The following is a 22,526-nucleotide window of genomic DNA, read 5'->3' as shown; positions in this document are numbered from 1 at the left end:
CAACTCAGGGCTGGTGCAACCATTTAGGTGACCTAGGCGGTCGCCTAGGGCACTGGCATTTGGAGGGCGCTGGCATTTGGGGGGCACCATTTTCTTCGGCAGTGACTGCGGTAGTGGATCTTCGGCCGCCCCAGTCGCCACCAGCATTTAGGCGGAGGGAGCTGGGGCAGGGGAGCATGGGGAGGGCCACCGGCAGCAAGTAAGGGGGGAGCGGTACGCTGGGGAACTCCCTGTCCCAGCTCACCCCTGCCCTGCCTGCTGCCCAAGCACGCCATGGCCGCTTCACTTCTCCCATCTCCCAGGCTTGTGGCTCCTAAGCTGATTTGTGCCGCAAGCCTGGGAGGTGGGAGAAGTGAAGCAGTCACGGGGTGCTTGTGGGCGGAGCAGGGGTGACCTGGGGCGGGGGGGATGTGCCTCAGGGTGGAGGGTGGGGGGTGGGGAGCTGCCGTAAGGGAGGCGCCTCAGAGCGGAGAGGGGGAGCTGCTGTGGGTGCCTCAGGGTGAACAGGGGGAGCTGGTGGGGGCGCGGGGGAGGAGGGAGGGTGCAAGGCGGAAGTTTCCCCTAGGGCACAAAACATCCTTGCACCAGCCCTGTGCCAACTGCTGAGCTTCTAGCCATGGATAAAGGGGTGTTTGTGAAATCAAAATGCAATAGGTGCTGACATGGGAGTTAAAGGCACTTGGCATATCACAGGATCAGGCCCTATATGAGTATATGGTGGGATTATTAACACATGCTCTTTTAAGATTAACTTCTTTGCTGCTGCTGAAAGTTTCATGTGATCTGTCAGTAATGTTTGATTGAAAGACCCTAACAGAGAGGCTGAAGTTTCAACTTGTTACTCAAACCTTAACTAAAGGTGAACAGAAGCAGGGCCGCCCAGAGGGGGGGGCAAGAGGGGCAATTTGCCCCAGGCCCTGGGTTCTGCAGGGGCCCCCACAAGTTTTTTGGGGCCCCTGGAGCGGGGTGCTTCACTCGCTCCAGGAGGCCCAGAAAACACTTGTGGGGCCGGGCCCTGGAGCTTCTTCCGCTCCCGGTCTTTGCTGGTGGGGGGGTCCTTCCGCTCCAGGGCGGAAGGACCCCCCACCAGTGAATTACCGCCGAAGCGGGACTTGCTGCCGAAGTGCAACCCGGTCTTCGGCGGTAATTCGGCGGCCGGGGGCCCTTCCGTTCCGGGACCCACTGCTGAAGTGCCCTGAAGACCTGCGGCGGGGGCCCCCCGCCGCCAAACAGGGCCAGCTCTAGACATTTCACCACGCAGGGGGCGCCCTGCCGCTTGCTGGTTCCGTGGCTCCGGTGGACCTCCCACAGGCACGCCTGCGGATGCTCCACCGGAGCCACGGGACTAGCGGACCCTCCGCAGGCATGCCTGCGGGAGGTCCACTGGAACCGCCTGCCGCCGACGGCCCCAGGCCCCTGGAATCCTCTGGGTGGCCCTGAACAGAAGTAGCGTTAAAAACAAAGAACTAATCAACCTTACTGAGTGGCCAAAGCTGATAAAAGGCATTTTAATTAAAGGGGCTAATTTAGTAAATCAGTGCATCATTTTCTCTGCTTAGTCCTTTTCTGCATTGTTTCCAGCCAAGCAAATTTTCGTGCCTGATTTAAAACACAGACTGTCATACCCATCGGGTTTGGGTACCAGAACCACTGGAGATGCCCACGCACTGGTAGATGAGCGGATTATACCCATCTGTAGCATGTTGTGGATCTCCCGTTCTATAGCAGCTTGGGCATGAGGAGACACTCGGTAGGGTGGGGTTCTGATTGGGTGAGCATTACCTGTATCAATGGAGTGGTATGCCCGTTCAGTCCGTCCTGGGGTGGCTGAGAACAATGGGGCGAAGCTAGTGCACAGCTCCTTGATTTGTTGCCGCTGCAGACGTTCCAGGGTGGTTGAGAGGTTCACCTCTTCCACGCCACCGTCTTTTTTCCCGTCGTAGTAGACACCGTCAGGCCACTCAGCATCATCTCCCTGGACTGTAAACTGACAAACCTGTAAGTCTCTGGAATAGAAAGGCTTGAGAGAATTAACATGGTACACTTTAGGCTTTAGTGAGGAATTGGGAAATGCTATGAGGTAGTTTACAGCTCCCAGGCGCTCTTGGACCGTGAATGGCCCTTCCCATGATGCTTCCATCTTATGGGCCTGTTGCGCCTTCAAGACCATAACCTGGTCTCCTACCTTGAAGGAACGTTCTCTGGCATGTCTGTCATACCAGGCCTTTTGCTCTTCCTGAGCATTCTGTAGGTTCTCTCTAGCAAGGGCTAAAGAGTGTCGGAGGGTGCTTTGTAGGTTGCTTACAAAGTCCAGAATGTTAGTTTCTGGAGAAGGCGTAAACCCCTCCCATTGCTGCTTCACCAAGTGTAATGGCCCCTTAACCTCGTGACCATACACAAGTTCAAATGGTGAAAACCCTAAACTGGGATGTGGTACAGCCCTGTAGGCAAACAGCAACTGCTGCAACACTAGGTCCCAATTATTGGAGAATTCGTTGATGAATTTTCGTATCATGGCCCCCAAAGTTCCATTGAACCTTTCCACCAGGCCATTGGTTTGATGGTGGTATGGGGTGGCAACCAAGTGATTCACCCCATGAGTTTCCCACAGTTTTTCCATGGTCCCTGCCAGGAAATTAGACCCTGAATCTGTAAGGATGTCAGAGGGCCAACCTACCCTGGCAAAGATGTCTGTTACGGCCAGGCACACAGTGTTAGCCCTGGTGTTGCCTAGAGCTACTGCTTCCGGCCATCGGGTAGCAAAGTCCACTAAAGTCAGTACGTACTGCTTTCCTCTGGGCGTCTTTTTTGGGAAAGGGCCCAGAATATCCACAGCTACTCGCTGAAATGGGACCTCAATTATGGGGAGTGGCTGGAGAGGGGCCTTGACCTGGTCTTGAGGCTTTCCCACTCTTTGGCATACCTCACAAGACCGGACATACTTGGCAACGTCCTTGCCCATCCCCTCCCAGTGGAAGGACTTCCCCAACCGGTCTTTGGTTCTGTTCACCCCAGCATGGCCACTGGGATGATCATGGGCTAAGCTTAAGAGCTTCCCCCAGTACTTAGTTGGAACCACCAACTGTTTTTGCGGCTGCCATTCTTCCCGGTGTCCACCAGAAAGAATTTCCTTGTATAAAAGTCCTTGGTTTATAACAAACCGGGATCGATTAGAAGAGCTGAGAGGCGGTGGGGTGCTCCGTGCCGCCGCCCAAGCTTTCTGAAGGCTGTCATTTGCTTCCTGCTCAGTCTGGAACTGTTCCCTTGAGGCTGGGGTCACCAGTTCTTCCTCAGACTGTGGACTTGGGCTTGGTCCCTCTGGAAGCAATGTAGGTGATGGGGTTGTTTCCGTTGCTGGTGAACCGCTTTTCGCTGGTGCACCTGAGGGTATTTCAGGCTCTGGCTGAGCCTTTTGGGTATGGCTGTTTTTTGCTTCTGCCAGTTTTGGCTCGCTGGCGCCCTCTGGCGTTGAGTTTGAAGATGTGGTTGCACTTGCTGGTGCTGGTTGCTGTTCCAGTTCCGGGCCTGGGACTGGAGATGCTGTGGCTGTTTCAGTGGTAGGCATGGAATCCGGGTCCACTACCTCTGTCTGGGTCTTTGGTAACACAGACGGGGCCTCTGTGGACGGCTCAGGAACAGGAATGGGTCTGGAAGCTTGCCTGGTTTGGCTACGTGTAACCATTCCCACTCTCTTGGCCCGCCTCACCTGGTTGGCCAAGTCTTCCCCCAGTAGCATGGGGATAGGATAATTGTCATAGACTGCAAAAGTCCACATTCCTGACCAGCCTTTGTACTGGACAGGCAGTTGAGCTGTAGGCAAGTCTACAGCTTGTGACATGAAGGGGTAAATTGTAACTTTGGCCTTTGGGTTGATGAATTTGGGGTCAACGAAGGATTGGTGGATAGCTGACACTTGTGCCCCCGTGTCTCTCCACGCCGTAACCTTCTTTCCGCCCACTCTCAAATTTTCCCTTCGCTCCAAGGGTATTTGAGAGGCATCCGGGCCTGGGGATCTTTGGTGTGATGGTGGTGTAATGAATTGCACTCGCATGGTGTTCTTGGGACACTTGGCCTTGATATGTCCCAGTTCATTACACTTAAAGCATCTTCCATCTGATGGGTCACTGGGCCGAGGTGAGTTACTGGAGACTGGTGAGGTTGAAGGGTAGGGTATCTGTGGCTTTACTTGGGTGGTATGTGGGGTCTTTGGCTGTCCTCGGTTGTAGGGTTTATGGTCTGTGTGCCCCCTGGGGTAATCGTTCCCCTTGACAGTAGCTTTCTTGCTTTTTGCCAGTTCCATCCATTTGGCTCCAATCTCCCCCGCCTCAGCGATATTTTTGGGATTTCCATCTTGTATGTACCGTGTGATGTCTTCAGGAACACCATCCAAGAACTGCTCCATTTGTATGAGGAGGTTCAGTTCTTCCAAGGTTTGAATGTTGTTTCCTGTTATCCAGGCCTCATAGTTTTTTGCAATGTAGTAGGCGTGTTTGGGAAATGACACCTCTGGTTTCCACTTTTGGGTTCTGAAGCGCCGACGGGCATGATCTGGGGTTATCCCCATCCTGTATCTGGCCTTGGTTAGAAAAAGTTTATAGTCATTCATTTGCTGCTTAGGCATTTCAGCTGCCACCTCTGCTAAAGGTCCACTGAGCTGTGACCTCAATTCTACCATGTACTGGTCTTCGGGAATCTTGTACCCAAGACAAGCTCTTTCAAAATTTTCCAAGAAGGCCTCGGTGTTATCACCTGCCTTGTAGGTGGGAAATTTCCTGTGCTGTGGAGCAATATTTGGCGCCGGGTTGTTAGGGTTGGCTGGCACAGGCAGCCCAGCTTTTGCCAACTCCAGTTCATGTTTTCTCTGTTTTTCCTTCTTTTCATTCTCTTTTTGTTGTTTTTCCATTTCTCGGTGGTGGGCCGCCTCCTCTTCTTCTTGCTTCCTTCTGTGGGCCAACTCTTCTTCTGCTTGTTTCCTTCGGTAGGCCACCTCTTCTTCTTCTAGTTTTCTTTTGTGTGCTGCCTCCTTGGCTGCCTCTTTGGCTGCCTGTTCTCTTTGGTAGGCTGCCTGTTCTCTTTGGTAGGCTGCCTCTTTGATCTGTTCTTCTCTTTCTTTCATCTCCATCTCTTTTTGTTTTATTTTCAGTTCCTGTTTGTGTTTTTCCATCTCTCGCCTGTGTTCAGCTTCTTTGATTTGTTCTTCGGCCTCAATTTTTGCCTTAGAAGTTATGATTCCTGTTTTCTTGTGTTGGGGTGCCCTCCGGTGTTTATCTTCTGAACTGCAGGTTCTCTGTTGCCTCCTGAAGTCTGCCTAGCAACAGTGCCTTTAGCTAATTTTCCTTTTTTCTCTCTAGCTAATGTTCAATGAAGGGAAACCAGAAAAACCACTTTATTTGCATGCCTATAAGTGCTGGTACTTGCCTCCTAATGGGAGGGCTATTGCATGACAAAAGACCCTTAACATGCAAGCCACAAACTGCGAGAGAGAGCAGAAAAAAAAATTCTCTCTGGTTCCCTTTTAAAACCAACTGCTTCTCTCTGCTAAAAAGCCCTTAGCAGAGAAAAGAAAAATACAATATTTCCACTGGCTTCTGGATTCTGTCTATCCCGTAACCGCTGCTACACCATGTCATAACCTTAGTCCCAGATTTGGACCTTAGCGTCCAAAATATGGGGGTTAGCATGAAAACCTCCAAGCTTAGTTACCAGCTTGGACCTGGTACCTGCTGCCACCACCCAAAAAATTAGAGTGTTTTGGGGCACTCTGGTCCCTCTGAAAAACCTTCCCTGGGGACCCCAAGACCCAAATCCCTTGAGTCTCTCAACCAAGGGAAATAATCCTTTTTCCCTTCCCCCCTCCAGGTGCTCCTGGAGAGATACACAGACACAAGCTCTGTGAAACTACACAGAGGGACTCCCCCTCTCCGTTCCCAATCCTGGAAACAAAAAGTACTTTCCTATTCCCCCAGAGGGAATGCAAAATCAGGCTAGCGATCCAACACACAAATCTCCCCTTGATTTCTTCCTCCCACCAATTCCCTGGTGAGTACAGACTCAATTTCCCTGAAGTAAAGAAAAACTTCAACAGGTCTTAAAAGAAAGCTTTATATAAAAAGAAAGAAAAATAAGTACAAATGTTCTCTCTGTATTAAGATGATACAACACAGGGTCAATTGCTTAAAAGAATATTGAATAAACAGCCTTATTCAAAAAGAATACAAATCAAAGCACTCCAGCACTTATATTCATGCAAATACCAAAGAAAAGAAACCATAGAACTTACTATCTGATCTCTTTGTCCTTACACTTAGAAACAGAAAATTAGAAAGTAGAACTACTTCTCCAAAGCTCAGAGAAAGCAGGCAGGCAGACAAAAGACAAAAGACTCAGACACTCAATTCCCTCCACCCAAAGTTGAAAAAATCCGGTTTCCTGATTGGTCCTCTGGTCAGGTGCTTCAGGTGAAAGAGACATTAACCCTTAGCTATCTGTTTATGACACAGACAACACATTCTGGGGTTTGTGATGGAAGCAGCGATTCAGCCTCTCCTTCATCTGAGATCTTAGGTGTTCGCATGTGCATCTAAAAAGCTCCATTTTCTCCAGAGATATTTTTATCTCTGTACTGCAGTGCTATATGGAGGTGGGTTGTGTGCTGTTTGAAGACTTAGTGCTGCTGTTGTTGTGAATTCTATCTTCAATTGTTTCCGTGTGCTGTCTAAAGGTTGCCGTGTTCAACCCCGTATGTATTTCAACAGCAGAGGAAGGGATCTGTGTGTGCATATACATATATTATAATCTGTTTGGCAAGTGTTCATGAAACCTTTGGATGAGAAGTACCTTAGAAGTGTCAATCATTGTTTTAATTACTATGACCCTGAATCTCACATCGTTACAGACTGAGTCATGCAGTTCCACAGAAACAACAAGAGAAGATATTGACATCCTGCTGCTTCAGAATAGACTGTCCTCCCCGATTCAGAACTCCTAGTCAACTGTACACGATTCAACTCTTAAGAAGCACTAATGGGATTAAATGGGGATAAAACTCCAGCACTGCCCACTTACACAAATGACCAGCAAACTACTCCCCCACCCCCTGCTAGGTGTCCGATATTGTCATATGTCGTCCCTCCTGTTAACCTCACAAATCCTTGCGTATCAAGTGAGATGTAATAGGCTAAGTGACTCTCTCTCTTCAGAAAGCCTAATGCTAAAACCAGAGCCAAAAACACACAGTTCCGTGGGAATTAGTGTGTCCCATACGAATGAGTGAGGGGCATGTTATGGGCGAAGTTTCAACGCAGGATTTCAGACAGAGGATCACATGGAAGTCTTAAATGGTTATTTTCAAAAGAACAGTGCAGCCTGCAGGGAAGGGAATTTTAAACAAAGACTTTTTTCCCCTCCAAAAGATCTGGTCATGTCAGTGCACTCTCAAACTGGATGTAAAACTAGGCTGACCAGATAGCAAGTGTCAAAAATCGGGACAGGAGGTGGGGGGTAATAGGTGCCTATGTGAGAAAAATACCCCAAAATCAGGAGTGTCCCTATAAAATTGGGACATCTGGTCACCCTATGTAAAACTTCAGTGGAGATAGTAACACTTAACTGCCTTTGTTAGGGGCTTTGAATTCTACCGGTGAAAAATATTGTAAAAATGGTAAGTATTATTCACATATGCACAGCGGTGTAAGCATCAGGTTTGAAACACGTGCACTCCTTCACCCCAGGTTAGAATCCTGGTAGCTTCAGCTTCCTTCTTTCACAATAGATCAGTTGAGTTTCACACGGTTTTAGTGTGTATAGGGTTTTCTGATACAGCCTTTTAAAACCAAGGCCCTGTCGGCTCTGCGTGGGCATTAAGAGCCCATGGAACTTTTATTCATTAGAGTGTGAGTTTGCGCCAGTGTCCTGAGCAAAAATTCCTGCTTTTGCCTCTAGTATAGCAAACTGGTTGTTCCCCTTCTAGCTGGGCTGTAGTTCAGTGGTGCATTAAATGATTTTTGAAGCACCACTCCTTGTGGATCAAAGATGCTATGTAAATGTAAGATCTCCATTTTGAGAGGATGAGACAGGCTATCTGATTTCCATTCCTGGCTCTGCCACTGATTTGCTGTGTGATTTACTATTGTCACACATCCTCTCAGTACCTCAGTTTCCCCATCTGTAAATTAGGGAGAGTAATACTTCCTTAGCAGTATTGTGTAAGGCTTTAGTCATTAAGGTTTGTAAAGTGCTTTGAGTTATTTGGATGAAGGGTACTAAAGAAATGCAAAGTATTATTATTTTAATATTTTCTCTCTCTTTCAAGAGTTCTGAATTACCATCACTAGGTATGGATGGAAGCCATTTCCAGTAGAAGCTTCCCTTTCCACCCACATACAACTTCTAACCTCTTTTTTTAACTGTCTTGAAAGACTGGTCTTGATTTAGTGATGGTTTTTAATCAGTATCATCTGCTAAGGATTAAGGGGGGTTGATCAGAAATCCTGTCTCCTCCATGGGCTGATCCTGCAAACACCACCAGGTATAATCCCATACAAGTCCAGTAAATGTTTTTCCAGAGCAAGGACTAATGAAGACTGCAGGATCTAGCCAGATGGGCAAGCTCTTTCCATTTGAGGGCTAGCATGTGTACTCAAATGGTTTCTGGCAGCGTCACTGCATCTGATGCTGTATCAGCATTTCTGTTGATACCAGGGTTTTTCAGGGATTCACAACTCGCTTGAAGAACTTCATTCCTGACTAAACTTATCATTCATGGCCTTGGTGTATGCGCAGACTTCTCTTTCTTCATTTTACTTCACATTTTAAATATGGCTTGGCAACTAAAGTTGGCAACAACTAAGAAGTTCAGTCATCTCAGCTGCTTTTTGCATTCAAATCTCTAAAATGGCTTTGATTTCAACAATGAACTTTGATATGAATGATGGCATAATATCGTTCCAGAAAGTCTTGAGAATGTGGATGGAAAGGAGGAAGCTTGGGGATAAGGCACAGGACTGTGATTTGCAGTATGTTCAGTACCCAGGTCTGCCACAGACTTCTTGTGGGACCTGGGGCAAGTCACTGAATCTCTCTGAGCCTCAGTTCCCCTTCTATAAAATGGGGACGATAGCAGGATAAATACATTAATGTTTATGAGGATTATCAGATACTCTGATAATTAGGCCATACAGTATCCTAGGTAGACGGAACATACAGGAAGAGGACAACATCAAAGGGTTGTGATGCTGTATTTTGCAAAGTGATTGCAATGCATGAGTGGTGGCTGCTTTTCATAAAGGATTAAACTCGGGGAGGTACTCAGCATATGCAGTTTCCATTGATTTCACTGGGAATTTGCAGATGCTTGGCACCTGCAAACAGGAAGGGGACTTTCAAAATTCCAAAGGAAATTACGGGTTGGGGATGAAGGTTGGTCACCTGAGGGCAGGGCAGTAGAGTTCAAACTGATGACCAGAGAAGCATTGTGGGACACCTCCAGGAGGCCAGTCATAGTGCTGTAATTGACCAAGATGTCTACTTTGGCACCGCAGTGCTGTAGCCCCAGGGCAGAAAGCTGTACGCCTCTCGTTGGGGTGTTTTTTTTAAAGTGCTGCAACTGCGCACTAAGTGGCTTGGCAGTGTGTACACCTCAGGAGTTATACCGCAGAATGCTGCTTTACTGCACAGAAACTTGGCAGTGTAGACAGGGCCCAAGTCTTTTGCTTTAAAGGTGGGTTTTTAATTTTGAAGACTGTTGGCCATATCTTTATCTTTTCCTAAACCCTTTTTTTCCTTTTTTGGTCTCCTATCTCATTTGCTTTTATCGCCTTTGAATTTGAAAAGGGTAGTTTTTTCAGGTTTTATTATATTTTAATTTGTTTTCATTAAGTTGTGCAGTGTATAGAATACATAAGGCAAGGGAAAGGCAGAAGGAAGGGATACTTATACATAAAAATGATTTTGTACTTTTGAGGGGGAGGGGCAAGGGACATGGCCTTTGGGGAAGGGCAAGGTGGGGGTGGGGTCTCGGGGGTCCAGTTACCAGGAATTGGGAAGTAGACCTTTATTTCACAATTTGACCCATTGAAATAAATAAGGTAATTTGCAGAATAAGTGTACTACTCAGTGGGAACGTGGATGGCAGAATGACTAGTTTGTTTAGGTTGGCAGTCAGCATATGCAGTCGTAGTGTTGGAATCAACACCATTGGAAATCACAGTACAAGTTTGTCCAAGACTTTTATTCCTCCCCAAATCCTCAGGGTCACATGGGTGAATTCTCATCAGACTATTTAGGAGCCAGAAATAATTTCTTGTCAACAGACCTATGACTTCTAAATAGTGTCAGTAACGTGAGGCTCTTCTCTGCTTCATGACATAAGTATTAGTTAATGTATAACAAATCAAGATATGCAATAGCGTTTTTCAACAGGCTAAATCCTCCCCAACAGTTACCCCCATATATCATTGGTTTCATTGGAAGTGACTAGGTAGAAATGAGGGGAGCATTTGACTCCCCATCCCTTTCCCTCCTCCATGGAAAAAACGTGACCATATTTTTCCAGCTAAGGTTGGTTAATGGCATCAGAACCCACAGATGGCGCAGCACCTGTGAGATTGGGATTCAGGGTTGGTTGGGGGGAGGACTAATTCTAATTGAAAGGAGACACAACAAATCCCTAATCTAACAGGAGCTGATTGGGAGCAAATGTGCATGCTGCAGCAGCTTGTAGTCAGGGGAAATACTGTTGATCAAATTAATTTTAAAAATGAGATTAAACATATTTAAGACTGTTAAAGAAAACTGTCTGGGATTATTACCGCTAGTTATTACTTGCATCTAGGCAGCCAGTACTTGGTCTGTTGCTGTTTGAAAACCTTGTGAGGTCAGACAGAGCCTCTGCAAAGATTTGCAAGAGATGTGTCTTTGCACTTCAACTTCCATCTGTTTCATGTCACAATTACAGCCTGTTTGAAAACTCATCCCAACCATTTGGAATGGGAGTACGATAGATACTACACTGCACTGGATACCTGGGAGGTCCCTATAAGCCACCATAGGATACAAATAACTCCCAATGAAATCAATTAGTTACTTCTGTCCTGTGGTATTAGAGTAGTGTTCTGGATTTGAGGCTGATCTCAGGCCTTTCTTAAACCCTCCCATCTGAGGGAGAGCGGGAGGAAACACTGCAGAGGTTAGTGGTGATGGTTTGAACTATGTTAGTGCCCAGAGGTCCCAGTCAGGATCCAGGCCCCATGATGATCTTTGCCTACCAAAGAGTTTGCTATCTAAGAAGGCAAGTGACATACACAATCAAATACATACATTTTTCGAAATATATATGTACATTTGCCACTTTGACTTATGAATAGATAAAATTAAGTTCCACTTCTCTCAATTTGCCCTTCAACCTAAGCAAAAATTGACTGATTTTTGCATAGACATCACAACATATATGAAGCAGTCTTCAGTAGTCATTACCCAGTTTTTATACTGCTCTACAGACCAAAGTAATCAATCTGGAAGCTGGTAAGATGTCACTGCAACTGCCAGAAAATTGATATATACTTCATGCAGCTAACACTGCATATACAGTATATACAGTACTTTATTTTGCACTAGCTGTAGCCTCTGAGTGATCTTCAAAACTACTTCTCTGTAGAGTGCACTGCAGCAATCCAGCTTGGAAGTCACAAGGATCTGGATAACCGGCAAGCTCCACATCAGAGAGAAATAGTTAAAATGCCTTACCAGATGACAATAGGAAAAGGTGTTCTTGCTTACCAGTGCCATCTGGGACTCCATGATCAGTCAGATGTCTAAGAGCACCATTAAATTGTGAAAAAGTTTCATAAAGTTATAATTTATAAGCTCAGTACATCCAGGAAATGCCCATTCCCTGCATGTATGGAGAAGACATAATATGCATATAAAAATTTCCCAACAGTATCTCTGAAAGACACCAGACCTTTTAAATTCTTAGTTAAACCAGTGCAATGTGTTTAACCCAGAATGCATCTGACACCTAGAGGTAATTGTAACCAAGTTTTGGATCTTGGCAGCACAGAGAGGGGTTTGCTTTTTTATTTTTTGTTTTGTTTTTTTTGTAAGCTGCTTGAAGAAAATTACTTTCTTAAGAAAGATTCAAGATCAGTTCAATATAGGGTCTGGCTGAGTCTGTCAGACTTTCCCTGAAAGCAAAGCATTCAAACTACTGTATATAGCTAGTGGAGGAAAATCTCATAAATCTCTCTCCTCCATTTATCCTGGGTCAAAGAGAGGTTCTTGCATGAGCATTATGTGACCAACTGCTCTGACTGGAAAACAGAGAGAGATTAGAGTACAGTACAGGAAGAGAATTTAACCTTGTGGTCACAAACCTTCTCAGCTTACAGCTCAGAGTCAGCCCTTTGGAAATACTCAGATACAGTAATGTTAGAATAGCTCTTTTTTTTTTAAGCACATCACATTTTCATCTCATGATTCTAGCCCTGCTTTTCACTAGCCATTAACACAATGATAGCTTCCAATATTTATTTTAAGTCAGTCACACATTTGCCTTCAAAGGAATTGTATTGAGAATTGAACCGCTAGAATTTTTTTCAGTACAAACTAACATTATATAATACTGGTAAATTTAAATGCTGGCTGCACTTTACCTTTGGTACCACAATACTGCAGTTAATATATATCTTCTGTGTAGGTGCTCATTTTTTAAAGTTAGGAGCACAGTGTACAAGGGATAATTTTACCCACAGTTGAAATGCAGCTACTTCTGGAGTGCAACATGGCAGCTGTTTAGCAGAACAATAGTTTATGAGTGAGAACATGCAGATGAAAGATGAAGGTAGAATGTAATTATCGCAGTAGGAATTTGGGTAGAACACTGGGGTTAACATATTCTTGGGAAAAGAAATATGGAGTCTTTCATGACTTAAAGTGACCTGAACCTCTGTTGTACTAGTACTTAAATGGCTTACATTACCATTGTGCGAGAGTTCCTCACAACCTTTAATGTATGATACTCACAACACCCCTGTGAAGTAGGGAAGTGCCATTGTGTCCATTTTACAGATGGAGAACTGAGGGCTAGAGAGACTAAGTAAGTTGCCCAAGTCACACAGGAAGACTGTGGAGATCAGGGAATTGAGTGTGGGTCCCCTGAGTCCCTAATTAGAACCTAAACCACTGGATCATCCTTCCTTCCCTCTCTTTTCCAGTATGCACTGCCTCCAGCAACAAAGTGCCACCCACTAACACCATGCCTGCTCATTCTGTTAGAAATGGACCAAATTCTAATTTTCTGCAGAATTTTTTCTATTGAAAGTTTTTTTCCATTTTTAAATTTGCAATTGTTATTGAAATTTCAATTTTTGATGCATGAGGGGAATTCTGCCATGACACTAAACTATCAATCAAAGTTGGTGATGCAAAAACTGAAAGGCAAAAATGCAAAATAATTAACCAAACTAACTTCTTCATCAATAATTTGCACTGAATTATTTTTTACAAAATGTTCAAATATTCATTTTTGATAGGGCTTGTTTTCGAAGGAAAATGTCCACCAGCTTTTCTGAAAAGGTATCGTTCTTTCCAGAACTTTGGAGGGGAAAATACATCATGGGAATGACTGTGCATGTTTTGGGAATATGACAATTTGCTTCACTTTCTACCTCTTTACTTAGAGGCCTTGAAGCATGTGAGATGCAATGTTGCCTATTCTTGAGAAACTTGGTGTTTTTCTTAAAGCCCTGGCTCCTGAAGTCATGTGAATACGTGCAAATCTCAGCTTTAATTTAAGTTTCTAGCTCTCTTGGTTGCAGTGAAAGCTTGCAAATGTGAACCTTGGTGTTTCAAAAACCAGAAGGCAAATAAATGATTTTTTAAGTCAATTTCATGGTTTCTGGGGTCTAACTTCTGATTTTTTTAATACTTGGAGTTGGCAATACTGGAGATGTTTATATTTTCCAGAACACAACATGTCAATGTGACTTTTATTTTAGATTAAAGAGAACAGCAAGCAAAGTCAGAACAAATATGAAGTCTCTATTAGGGAGGCAACAATGTGTGCCTTTTAATACATAAGATCTTCCATTCTGAATCCCCCTCAAAGCCCTGCCCACTCACATACAGGCAGACAGACGTCATATTACTCAGAAAATAGAACTATAGCTATCCACACCCACAGAAACCCTCCACCTTGTATTTATATTGTGTATTTCTGCTTCTCTAGTGTGCCAGGAAGCAGTCTGGGAGGTCTTCAAGACATTCTGGGACAGACTTCCAGCACATGAAGAATATCAGTACTGGATGAGTTTGTGTGAGGAAGGAACTATGAGCATATTTGAAATGGGCACAAACTTCAGTCAGTCTGAAGAGCACCAGAGCCTGATTAAGAAGGTAAGTGCAGTAGGATGGGGTCTGGTTACCAAATCTTTTTCAGAAAACCAGCATGGATTGTTATGCTCCAGTGTGCAACTTCAAATGACAATGAAAAAGATGGATTTTTTTTTAAAGTACATGACTGAGTTTTGTGGTGCCTGGATTATTAACGTAGAGGTACTGTGTTAGGAAGATAAGGCACTATGCTCCCTTGAGGGAGAGCATTATGATACAGAGGATGTTGCTTTAATGAGTACCTCAGTGCCAATCACTGCAATGACCTGGCTAGTGTGTATGTGGGACCATTGCCTTCTACTGGATGGAATCAGACTTGTTCAGCTGTGTATCATAGGCTGTCTACAGCCAATAGAGGTTTTATTTCTGCCCAGATGGTAGGCACTTGGGGCTTCAGAGCAGGAGCCTCAGTTGAATTCTTGCTCTTACCAAGCTGAACAGCACAATGACAACACTGACATTCTGGTCACCACGTATTTGCTACACAGACATGCACGTGTGCATGATGTGCAAATGTGTGTGTTTGTAGACATTAGACTCAATATTCTGCCTAGAAAGTCTGTGGCCTTGTCTACATGGAGTGTTTACACAGATTTAACTGAGGGGTGTGACTATAAACCACTTTAGCTAAACTGGTACAAACCCCTGTGTGAACACTTGTTATTTTGGTTTAAACCAGGCTTATTTTATCTTAAATCAGTTTGGCACAGCTTTAAACTAACCTGAAATAAACCACTCTTAAACCAAATTGGCATGTCATCCCACGGGTTTGCACTGGTTTAACTAAACCATTGCAAGTTTGTATGTTTGACATCTGTCCCTGTAACAATATTTGTTTTAAATGGTTTTGCAGTCCAGGCACATATTTCTTATTTGAAGGGAGTTGATGGTGGAATGTAAAAGGTCATTTTTCTTTAATACAGAACAGTTTTTCATTAATGAGGAAGGCTGTTCTAAGATGTATGGTGGATTCTCTGATCTTTTTAAAGCCAAACATCTCCATTACTTTTGAAGATTGGAGATTTGTGTGTGCTGATGAGTAAGTTAATGGTTGGGTAGACTTTGAGGAATCTTAGGAACACAAGCCTATAGGATGTGTAATGTATTGGTTAGTGTGTGTGTGTGTGTGTGTTCCTTTGCTGGTGGGAATATGAGATCAGCTCAAGTATTTGTCATGGTCCACTTGCTAGTGACTGACCCACAGGAGATATAAGCCTGAACAGCCCTACAGCTAATGGTGCTTCTATCTGTGCTCATTGTTGGTTTTCGTAGATGGATGCTGGTAAAGTCCTGTTGTTAACCTTCATAAATATGTAAGAAATTTGGTAGTGTTGCAGCTATCCTTGGAAAAGTTTGCAACTAGATAATGAATAAAGTTCTAATGGAAAATTGTAAGGGAGCTAGTTTTTTATTTACATTTTTTGAGTTTATTGTTGAGCTACCTAAAGTATTATAGTGGTATGGGCAGTGGAGAGATGAAGGTTGTTGTCTTCTAGCCTTTACATATAAAGGCAGGCACATTCTGATGCATCTTAATGCCCACTGTTGCTTCAATGTTTTGGATTGAGTATTGAATATTACATGTGAAATCATTAAAGAATGAAGCGCTTTAAGTCCAGCAATTAATTTAGGTTGAATTGTTGTCCATTCTCCTATACAAGGATGATTCTGTCTCTCGTGCATGCACTCACACAGCGTTTCTGTTCCCATTGCTGCTTTCTACCACTTACTTCTGAGCTCTTGGACTACTTTGCTCCACCCTGAAATTTCCACATGGCTCCACACTGCCTTCTACCTTCCCAGTACATCCAAATGGCTCCCCCTGAACATTTGATGTAGAAATCATTGAGATAAAATAAACATGGAACCCTACCCTACCATTTTCAATTGGTTTTCAGAGAATGCATCCATTTTAAGGCAGCATGAGGACTTTAGTTTGCATAGATATACACTTTATGATTCTCTTTACTTTCAATAACATTTTTCCTCCTAATTGTTGCTGCTTCATCCTTGAATGGATAGTGTGGCTTTCGTGAGCCATTGGCCGACTAAGTCTACATGACTCCTAGATGACTTTCTACAGCACTGGGTTGTGTCCTGTTTCTCTTGTCCTTTTCTCCAGCTGAGATGATGATGGCGGTTGTGTGTGAAACCCTTAGTATATTTATGGAAATTTGCTTTCTCTTGTGACGCTTGTCCATTATTTGCTCCCCTAATGGCCTTTGTCTTGAATTTTTTGTGTTCATAAGGCTGTGTGACATACCCAGGTTACAATCTGGACTGATGAACAGGTGCGTCCCTTCAGTTCTCTAACTTGGGGTGCCTTTTACACTGCATTGTTGTGAGAGCAACCACTCCTGGTCTGCTCACACACAACCTCCAGCATGAAGATTACTCCCAGTTCCACTATATGAGTTCTTTAGCCAGTCACTCTTGAATTACACTGCAGAACAATACCAGGAAACTCCCAGTCTAACACTTTCCCCCAGAAATGTGCATCTTGTACTGCCCAGCTCTCTCTGGACAATACAAGCTTATAAAGAGTCCATCATTTTATTAATAGAAAATGATATGCACAAATCCTGTTATCCCAAATGGAGTTTCCCAAACACACTGGCTTAGATAAAACAATAAAACAAGTTTATTAACCACAAAAGGATAGATTTTAATTAAATACAAGTAATGAGGCATGAAAGTCAGAACTGGTTACAAGAAAAATAAAAGTAAAATGCAATGTAAAAGTAATGTCTAACTGAACAACCTAGAGTGATTTCAAAGCAAAGGTCTCTCTCACCACATGCTTCAGTAGCCTTACTGGCTGAACTTCTTTCCTTCTCCCACTCTAATGCCACTTCCTTTGCTCTTCAGCTGTTGTGGATGCCATCCGCAAAGAGAAGGGGAGGAATAATTTGGGGCTTTTGCTCTCCCTTCTTATAGTTCTTCCTCTTCTTTGAGAAGTATCTCCAGCTGGGCTTCCGGTGACAGAAAATCTGTGTGGATGGGAACTCCAAGTTGTTTCTTTGTCAAAATGTAGATTTTTTTGGTCACACTCTCTTTCTTGCTGCTACTTTACCAGATGATGGTCCATTTCATTTCATTGACACCTGGTTGAGGCATCAGTTGGCCTTTTGTCTGTGGGGAACTGGTTTATGGCTGCTCCCCAGACTTGGAACATGTCTTACTAATACCATACAGAGGAATCTTATAACTTTACATACAATGCTGCCACACACATTTTAGCAGGACAAAACTGATCAGTCAGTCATGAGTTTTGAAATGATATCTCACCAGGCATACTTGATACAAAAGATATCATAATCCTGTGAAAGGGATGAGCACAGGGGTACAAACTGTCACAGCTTGTTCCTGCAAGATGCTGAGCACCTTAATACTCACCCTTGACTTCCTCTTATGGCGTTCAGCATAATAATAATAAAATAATAATAATATATGGAGCTATACCTATCTCATAGAACTGGAAGGGACCCTGAAAGGTCATCAAGTCCAGCCTCTGCCTTCACTAGCAGCACCAAGTACTGATTTTGCCCCAGATCCCTAAGTGGCCCCCTCAAGGACTGAACTCTCAACCCTGGGTTTAGCAGGCTAATGCTCAAACCGCTGAGCTATCTCTTTCCCCCCATCTCACAGGAGCTCAGCAGCTTGCAGGATGAAGTATGTGAATGGTCCACATACTCAGTTGCTTAACAGAAAGAATCTCTTCTGTCTTGCACTGTAGTAAACAGCGAAGCAGCATACACTTTGTTGGTAATTCTGCGGTGTATCTGCTTGTGTCTCAACCACTTAGCCCAGGGGTGGGCAAACGTTTTGGCCCAAGCGCCACATCTGGGTATAGAAATTGTATGGCGGGCCATGAATGCTCATGAAATTGGGGTTGGAGTGTGGGAGGGGGTGAGGGCTCTGGCTGGGGGTATGGGCTCCAGGGTGGGGCCAGAAATTAGGAGATTGGGATGCAGGAGCGGGCTTTGGGCTGCAGTAGGGAGGATGTGGGGGGTCAGGGCTCTGGCTGGGGTGCAGACTCTGGGGTAGGGCTGGGGATGAGGGGTTTGGGGTGCAGGAGGGGGCTCTGGACTGGGACTGAGGGGGATCAGGGCTGGGGCAGGGGGTTGAGGCACTCGGGGTGGTGGCTCAGGAATGCTGGCTCCGGGCAGCTTTTTCCTCAAGCAGCTCCCAGAAGCAGTACCATGTCCCCTCCTCCAGCTCCTACACGGAGGCTTGGCCAGGCGGCTCCGCGTGCAGCCCTGTCTGCTCTTAGTGCTACCCCTGCAGCTTTCATTGGCCGCGGTTTCCCCCTGCGCCCCAAAGCCTATTGAAGTCAATGGGAGTTTTTCTATTCATTTCGAAGGGCTTCTGATCAGGTTTATATTGCACACCATGTCAGATTCTCAGATAGTTTAAATCTGCATAGTTCCATTGAAGTCAACAGAGCTATACAGACTTACACCAGTTCTGGATCTGGCCCTAATTTGTCAACTGATTTCCCCAAGATGGCTGTTGTGTTCTTTAATGGCACTTTCTGTATTTGACTGTGCCACCACACAGCTCAATAAATAGACAATTCAGTGTGCTGAAAACTGACTTCCAGTCAGATTTTGTTTTCTCTGGAGCTCCATGCCGCTACTTATAGAGCTTGCAACATTTTAAATGTCTTCTTTTCCTCCTCTTCCTCCTCCTCCAAATTTTAATAGAATTATAAAAATTGGAAATGGAATAAATTTCTTCTAATCCATCCTCTGCCAAAGCAGGAGAGTTTCCTACAATATAGTTTCTAAAGCTCTATTCCATCCACATTGTACTCTAAATGAATTATCTGCCGTTAGGTCCCTGCTAACCTTTTGTAGCTGAATTCCACCGAGCTCTCTATACAGCCTTCATCCTTCCCCATGTCATATCCCCATATTTCAGTAGGAAGGCCTAGAGCTCCTGGATTGCCAGAATTTGCCACTACACATGTTCACTGCTATACTGACTCTCTTACCAGATCATTTTTGCAGTGAGGAAATATAGCTGTGGTCACAGAAATCTACCACCAGAGGATTACACTTTTACTACTCCAAAATTGCAACACTGCTAATAAGCCATCATTGTCTTTGTTGCTGTACATTTAAAGTTGGCTGCTTAAACTTTGTGGTGACTTCTATTGTACTGGATAGTTGACATTGTCCTGGCATTCTGTTTTAGCTGTTTAAATTACCAAAATAACTAAGCGTTAGCTGCTGGTTTAGCCACTTGTTGTGACCCTTCTTACCTTTCTGGCTCATTTTTCTCATGCAAAGGTGACATTTCTTATTTCACATAAACGCTGCCATTTGGAATCTTCAGAGTATTGGTTTTTATTCTAAAAAGATGATGATGTGGTGTCTCCTCTGCATTTATTCCTCACTTCCCTATAATTTGCTAATTGCATGCAAAGGAACCTGGATCACTGAATTAACATCAGGCCTCTCTCCAGTCCTATACTAAGAAGATTAGAGGTGAGCTAATTGCCAGTACTTCCCTTATTTCTCCTTTTAACGGTTAGAGCATGCTTACATGCCCTGCAACTAGGAGACCAGGAGATGTGCAGTCTGCCTCTGAACTCACTTCTGTTTAGGGTCTAGGTTAAAACTAGGTTGGAATTAGGGTTGCCAACATTGTATTTCAAAGATATTGGACTGTTCTCTTAGCACGCCTGACCCACCCCTCTCCTGATATAATAATAGCCTTCAACCTTCCCCACTCCATATCTCAATAAATAATAATAATAATAAATAAATGAGCAGTACTTACCTAGATTCACCAGGAGTATTTCTTGCTGCTTTTTGCAGCACTCAGCAACTCCCGATGTTGTACAGAGATGAAAAAATAAGGGACGTCTCTTGTAATAAGAGACTTTTGGCAACCCAAGTTGTAACTGTGCCCATTAAACGCTTATAAGATTCACAACATTCTTTATTTTATAGCTATAGTATAGGATTGAGTGAACCAGGTCAGAAAAAATGACACATTTCCCTCTTCTTGCTTGTATTATAAAACATTTCTAGGCTTTAGAAACCCCCATGTTTCAGGCCAGAAGCTAATTAGAGTACAACCTCAGAGTTACAAATGCCTCGGGAATGGAGGTTGTTTGTAACTCTGAAATGCTCGTAACTCTAACAAAATGTTACAGTTGTTCTTTCAAAAGTTTAAAACTGAACAATGACTTAATGCAGCTTTATAATTTTACAATGCAGAAGAAAAATGTTGCCTTTACCCATCTTAATTTAAATAAAACAAGCACAGAAACAGTTTCTTTACCTTGTCAAATCTTTTTTTTTAATTTGCCTTCATTTTTTTAGTAGTTTACATTTAACACAACACTGTACTGTATTTGCTTTTTCTTTTTTTGGTCTCTGCTGCTGCCTGATTGTGTACTTCTGGTTCCAAATGATGTCTGTGGTTGACAGCTCAGTTCGTAACTCTGAGGTTCTACTGTACTAGCTAAAAGATAGGAAGGCACTTTCTTTGTGGGCAGGCTGCCGTAATTGTCTCTGATGGAGATTCTTGCTCCTTCCTTTGAAGCAACAAATGCTGGCCATTGCCAGAGATAGGAAGGTGAACTAGATGAACCAATCAGTAGTCTGATCCCATGTGGCAATTCCTATGTTCTTTCTTTCCATTCTCGCTTTTTCTTCTTTCTTCCCTTTTCTAAATGTCTCATCTCCCACCTCCTTTTCCCACTTTCAGAGCAATTTCTTCAAAGGCTCTGAAATGTCCTGTTATCCTATTATTTTTCAGCTTCATGGACTCCACGTTCTAGTTAGGACTGGAACTGGAAATGCTGTAACACTGGTCAGATATCCAACCAAAGCTCACTTATTTAAGAGATGTGGAGAGTGTTTAGATAAGCAATAGGCTTTTGTGATGCTTTTCTGGACTGAAATCCACACATTTTGAGACTCTCCCATCTCTAGCATATACAGTGCAACTAATACAATATTTTGTAATGGTTTTTTCATACAAATTGTATCCTAAGATGCTTTGCAGAAGTGTTAAGTATATAGTTACAGAGTTAAAAGAACAGAGAGGGAGAGAAATGTAATAAAGTACACGCAAGGGGAAAAAGATGTTTCCAGATGAGATTCAAAATAGATGTACAATCAGTTATATCCACAATTACTTCACAATGCTTGACAACAAGACGGGGCCTTGTAAAAACTATAGAATAAACACTAGAAATCTGTGTAAAAGTTCTAGCCTCATGACTTCAGTATTGTCATGGTATAATTCCCCACTCTGAACCTTAGCGTCCAAAAGATGGGGTACCAGCATGAATTCCTCTAAGCTCAATTACCAGCTTAGAACCTGTAGCGCTGCCACCAACCAGGAATTCCAGTGCCTGGTACACTCTGGTCCCCCCCAAAACCTTGCCCGGGGACCCCCAAGACCCAGACCCTCTGGATCTTAACACCAGGAAAGTAAACCCTTTCCTTCACCATTGCCTCTCCCAGGCTTCCCCTCCCTGGGTTACCCTGGAAGATCACTGTGATTCAAACTCCTTGAATCACAAAACAGAGAGGACAATTCACCTTCCTCCCTCCTTCTCTTTCCCCCTCCCAGACTCTTCCTGAGAGAAAGTAATCCTGGCACAGAGAGAAATCAGCCTCTCTCTCCCTCTTCCCTCCTTTCTCCCCACCAATTCCCTGGTGAATCCAGACCTAGTCCCCTGGGGTCTCACCAGAATAAAAAAAAAACAACCAGGTTCTTAAACAAGAAACTTTTAATTAAAGAGAAAAAAAACAGTAAAAATTATTTTTGTAAATTTAAAATGGAATAGGTACAGGGTCTTTCAGCTGTAGACACTGGGAACACCCTCCCAGCCTAAGTATACAAATACAAATTAAAATCTTTTCAGCAAAATACCAATTGGAACTCCTTCCAGCCAAATACACATTTGCAAATAAAGAAAACAACCATAAGCCTAACTCGCTTTATCTACCTACTACTCACTAGTCTGAACTTATAAGAGCCTGTATTGGAGAGATTGGAGAGAAACCTGGTTGCACATCTGATCCCCCTGAACCCCCAGAGTGAACAACAACCAAAACTAACAGCACAGCACAAAAACTTCCCTCCCTCAAGATTTGAAAGTATCCTGTCCT

At 44.0% G+C, this 22,526-nt stretch overlaps 1 protein-coding gene across 1 annotated transcript in view; it reads left to right on the top strand.

The window, feature by feature from the left end:
- The window catches only part of IMPG2 (interphotoreceptor matrix proteoglycan 2), a 101,301-nt gene that overhangs the window by 14,939 nt on the left and 63,836 nt on the right, over positions 1-22,526 (top strand). The window contains exon 4 of the mRNA XM_050956590.1: positions 14,225-14,391. Coding sequence (XP_050812547.1) covers positions 14,225-14,391 — 167 coding nt within the window. The remainder of the gene's footprint in view (positions 1-14,224; positions 14,392-22,526) is intronic.

This window comes from Gopherus flavomarginatus, chromosome 1 (assembly GCF_025201925.1).
Source record: "Gopherus flavomarginatus isolate rGopFla2 chromosome 1, rGopFla2.mat.asm, whole genome shotgun sequence".
NCBI lineage: Eukaryota > Metazoa > Chordata > Testudines > Testudinidae > Gopherus > Gopherus flavomarginatus.
The sequence above is the reverse complement of the archived record's forward strand: the minus strand, read 5'-3'. Positions and strand labels throughout refer to the sequence as shown.